The sequence below is a fragment of the Acomys russatus genome, chromosome 13 (assembly GCF_903995435.1).
Source record: "Acomys russatus chromosome 13, mAcoRus1.1, whole genome shotgun sequence".
Taxonomy (NCBI): domain Eukaryota; kingdom Metazoa; phylum Chordata; class Mammalia; order Rodentia; family Muridae; genus Acomys; species Acomys russatus.
In genome coordinates, this window is record NC_067149.1 from 304,179 (window position 1) to 308,704 (window position 4,526).

Sequence of the window (4,526 nt, forward strand, 5' to 3'; positions counted from 1 at the left end):
TTGCTAATAGTTCTCTTACAAATATGGGTGCCCTTGTATTGGGAGCATAGATGTTTAGACTTGTGATGTCCTCTTGGTTGACTTTACCGTTGATGAGTATGAAGTGACCATCTTAATATCTTTCAATTAATTTTGGCTGGAAGTCTATTTTATTAGATATTAAAATGGCTACACCAGCTTGCTTCTTGTGTCCATTTGCTTGGAATACCTTTTTCCAGCCTTTTACCCTGAGGTAATGTCTGTCCTTATAGCTGAGATGTGTTTCTTGAATGCAGAATATTGGGCCTTGTTTATGCATCCATTTAGTCTGTGCTGTTTTATTGGAAAATTGAGACCATTGATATTGAGGGATATTAATGACAAGTGATTGTTAAGTCTCTTGTTTTGGATGTTGGTTGTTTTGGATGTTGGAGTGTTTGTGTGGTTATGTTTTTGTGACACTGTAGTTATCTATTTCCTGTGTAATTTTGGTTGTAGCTTGTAACTTTGGGTTGGAGGTTTCCTTCTAGTAACTTCTATGAGGCCGGATTTGTGGACAGGTACTGCTTGCATTTGTTTTTATCACGGAATAGCTTGTTTTCTCCATCAATGGTTATTGATAGTTTCTCTCGGTATAGTAGTCTGGCCTGGCATCTGTGGTCTCTTAGGGCTTGCAGGACCTCTGTCCAGGCCATTCTGGCTTTTATGGTCTCTGCTGAGAAGTTGGGTGTAATTCTGATAGGTTTGCCATTTATGTTACTTGGCCTTTTTCTCTTGCCACTTTTAATATTTTTTCTTTGTTCTGTATATTTTGTGTTTTTATTATTATGTGGCAGGAAGAATTTTCTTTTCTGCTCTATTGTATTTGGTGTTCTGTAGGCCTCTTGTATGTTTATATGCATCTCCTTCTTTAATTTGGGGGAAATTTTCTTCTATGATTTTGTGGAAGATATTTTCTGGCCGTTGGAGTCAGGCATCTTTTCTTTCCTCAATGCCTATTATGCTCAGGTTTCATCTTTTCATGCTGTCCTTGATTTCTTAAGTGTCAGGAATTTTTCAGATTTAGCATTTTCTTTGATGGTTGCTTCAAGTTCTATGATTGTGTCTTCTAGTCCTGAGATTTGTTCCTCCACTTCTTGGATTCTGCTAGAGAAGCTCATCTCTGTGTTTCTTGCTTTCTTCTCTAAGGTCTCTCATTCTTGTTTTTCTTCTGTCTGTGCCTTTATCATTGTTTCTATTTTCATCTTCAGATCTTTAACTGTTTTATTGATTTCCTTCATGTGTTTGTATTTTCCTGAATTTCTTCCAGTGCCTCTCTATAGGCCTCTTTTATGTCTTCAACCTGTTTGGTTGCATCTTCTTGTATATGTTTACAGATTTTGTTTCTTCCATTATCATCATCATTACTAAAGATTTGAAGTCACTTTCTTGTATATTGATTGTTTGAATTCTCAGGGTTGCTTTTTTGGGGGGATAGCTGGGCTCTGGTGATGCCAAGTTGTTTTGTTTTTTGTTGTTTGTATTCTTACACTGTTCTTTAGTCATCTTGCTATCTCTGATGTTGGGTGGTAGCTTCTGGTGTCCTTCACTGGTCATTGAGAGTCGGTAGTTGATGAGTGATTATAGGCCACGTGCCCTTGCCTGTGGGGATCAGAGGGCTCTTCTCTGGATCTGGCAGGTGACTGGGTTTCCACTGCAGGATACTTTGCTCTACACCTTAAGCTCCAGACTGGGTCAGCAGAGGTAGGCTTCTCTCTAATCCCGTTCATGCTACTGAGGCAATTCAGACCAGCTGTGTATGGGGTGCTGTTTAATTTTCTGTCCTGACCCCTCAGGCAGTCCAGCCTCTCCCAAGAGCATGGGAGACCCCTCCAGGCTGTGGGGACTGGCCAGGCTGGATTTTATCTGCCCAGTTGTGCAGGCCCAGACCACTGTGGTGGGTAGATAGGTTCCCACCCGGACCTGTTCAGACAGCAGGATTGTGGCAGTTTAGTCCCACTGAGTTGTGACAGCAGTTTAAAGCCTCGTCCAGACCCCTCAGGGCTGTCCAGCTTCTCCCAATAGCGTGGGAGTCCCTGCTGGGCTGTGGGGACTGGCCAAGCCAGGTTCTATCAGCCCAATTTTGTAGGCTCAGTCTGCCGTGACCAGCAGCCTGGCTCTGGTCTGGTCCTGTTCAGCATAATTTGTTTTTTTTCCAGATAGGGTTTCTCTGTGTAACCTCACCTGTACTGAAATTCAATCTGTAGACCAGACTGGCCTCAAACTCAGAGATCTGCCTGCCTCTGTCTCCCAAGTGCTGGAATTAAAGGCATGTGCCACCATCACCTGGCTATTTTTAATTAATTAATTGTGGGGGTGTGCATGTGCCATGATGCCTTTGTGAAGGTCAGGGAGCCACATCAGAACATTGTCTTTTTTATCCCATGTAGATCCCTGGGATGGAGGGTAGGTCCTTGGATTTGGTGGTGAGCATTTTTTCACATTGAGCCATCTCCCTGGCTCCCATCTCTGTAGTTTTATTTAGCTTTTATATTTAAGTGTTTTACCTTTTTTGTATATGCTACAAAGCTACATTTCTCAGTCTTCTTTGACCCATTTTGAGTTAGCTTTTTGTATATGGTGTATGTGAGGTAAGAACTTGAATCAGTTTGTTTGTGTATGGAGCTATCCAGACTATTAGTGTTTCTCCCATTAACTAGCCTTGGCAGGTCACCTTAGACCTCCACATATTTATTCTTTGTTGGATAAGATGGAGCAGTGTCTTTGTTTGTTTTTGTTTTTCAACACAGAGTTTCTCTGTGTAGCCTTGGCTGTCTTGGACTCACCTTGTAGACTAAGCTGGCCTTGAACTCACAATGGCCTGCCTCTCTTTGCCTCCCCAAGTGATGGGATTACAGATGTGTGCCTCTGCACACAGGTATGGAGCAGTTTCTTATGTCTGGCAATTATGCAATTATAATTGTGAATTAAAGGAAAATTATAAAAAATTTGAAGCTTTTTCCAATTTAAAGGCTAAGTTGACAACAACAACAAAACTTTCCTAGGGCAATATATATATATTTTATTTCAGGTAGGGGAGTTAACTGTGTAGTTCTGTAAGAGAGACCCCACTTACTCCTGAGGTGGATCTAACCTACTCTAAAACACTGTTTCTTTGATTACTTCAAACCAAAAATAGCTTCTGAAAGCTGGACTTATTTTGGTTTGAACTCAACCTCATATGGTGACAAATAGCTCACAGATGCCAAGTAAAGTTGTCACATAACCTAAAGATCCTCAGAACTTAGGCTCAGCATGGTGGTGTGTGCCTTTAATTTTTTTTTATTTATTTAAAAAAAATTTTAATGATGGAAATGAAAATATACCTAGAAGTGAAGCTTCTGGGAAAACCATTTGTTTTTCTCTATCTTGTATCGTTCCTCAAACTTGACCTAGGCATCTCTCCTGGCCTTGCATTTCAGGTCTGGGTCTCTTAAGACATCCTTATTGACAACAGTCTTGTCCAAGGGGATATCCACAGAGTACCTGGTAGGCATGAGGTGATTGTAGTTATAAACTTTCACAACGGACTTGATCTTTGACCTCTTGGCGATTTTCTTCTTGCCCATGGCAGCTATCACTTTTCGGGGATGGCGGTCAATTCCAGCCACCAGGGCATGGCTGTCAGGGCGGTCTGAGGTGCCATCATCGATGTTCTTCACAATGATGGTTTTATGTTTGGAGTAGTGTCCAGCCAGGACCAGCACCACTTTCCCGGCTTTCATAGACTTGCCCATTTCGACAGCAAGCAACCAGCATCCAACAGAAAGGAAAGAAGGACTGGTGTGTGCCTTTAATTCCATAGTCTCACTATGTAGCCTTGGATGGCTTGGAACTCCTTATGTAGACCAGGCTGGACTTGAACTCATAGGGCTCCTTCCACCTGTCTCTGCCTCCCAAGTACTGAGGTCAAAGCTGTTTGGCACCACACCCAGCTTAAAAACAAAATAATTTATTGGTCAAGGGTCTCACCAGTGAGTGTGTAGTGTATGTCTTTGGCCTTCACTTCCGGGTATACAGAATAACAAGGTTAATCCTTCCTAGAAGATTAAAAAGAAGTGGCAGAGGCCTAGGAAGATAACTCAGTGGTTAAAATAATTCCTGAGCAAGCATGAGAAGCTAAGGATCTGGGATATACAGCACTCGTGCCAGTGCTGGTTGATGTGGCAGGCCACTCGTGCCAGTGCTGGTTGATGTGGCAGGCCACCTGTAACTTTAGCCCTGGGAAGGCAGATAGAGTTCTCTGAAACAAGATGGCTAGCTAGTCCACATATGTAAGTTCATGGTTCAATTGAGAGACCCCCCCACCTCAATGAACAACAAGACAGAGAGAAATGGAGAAAAGCTCCTTATGTCAACGTTGGGCTTCTATCTGCATCTGTATACATGTGCAAGTGAGCCAGAGCACACCTGTGCACCCCATTCACATGTAGGCATGCACATCACACACACATACACATGAAGAAGAAGGGAAAAAGGAGAAGAGAAAGATTGTATCCTGTCAAGTG

General features: G+C 42.4%; 1 protein-coding gene across 1 annotated transcript; it reads right to left on the reverse strand.

Moving 5' to 3' along the window:
- Positions 1-3,410: 3,410 nt before the first annotated feature.
- LOC127196790 (60S ribosomal protein L27-like) lies at positions 3,411-3,755 on the reverse strand. The gene has a single exon (XM_051154563.1). The coding sequence runs from the start codon at positions 3,753-3,755 to the stop codon at positions 3,411-3,413; it is 345 nt and encodes a 114-aa protein (XP_051010520.1).
- Between the last annotated feature and the right edge of the window lie 771 nt (positions 3,756-4,526).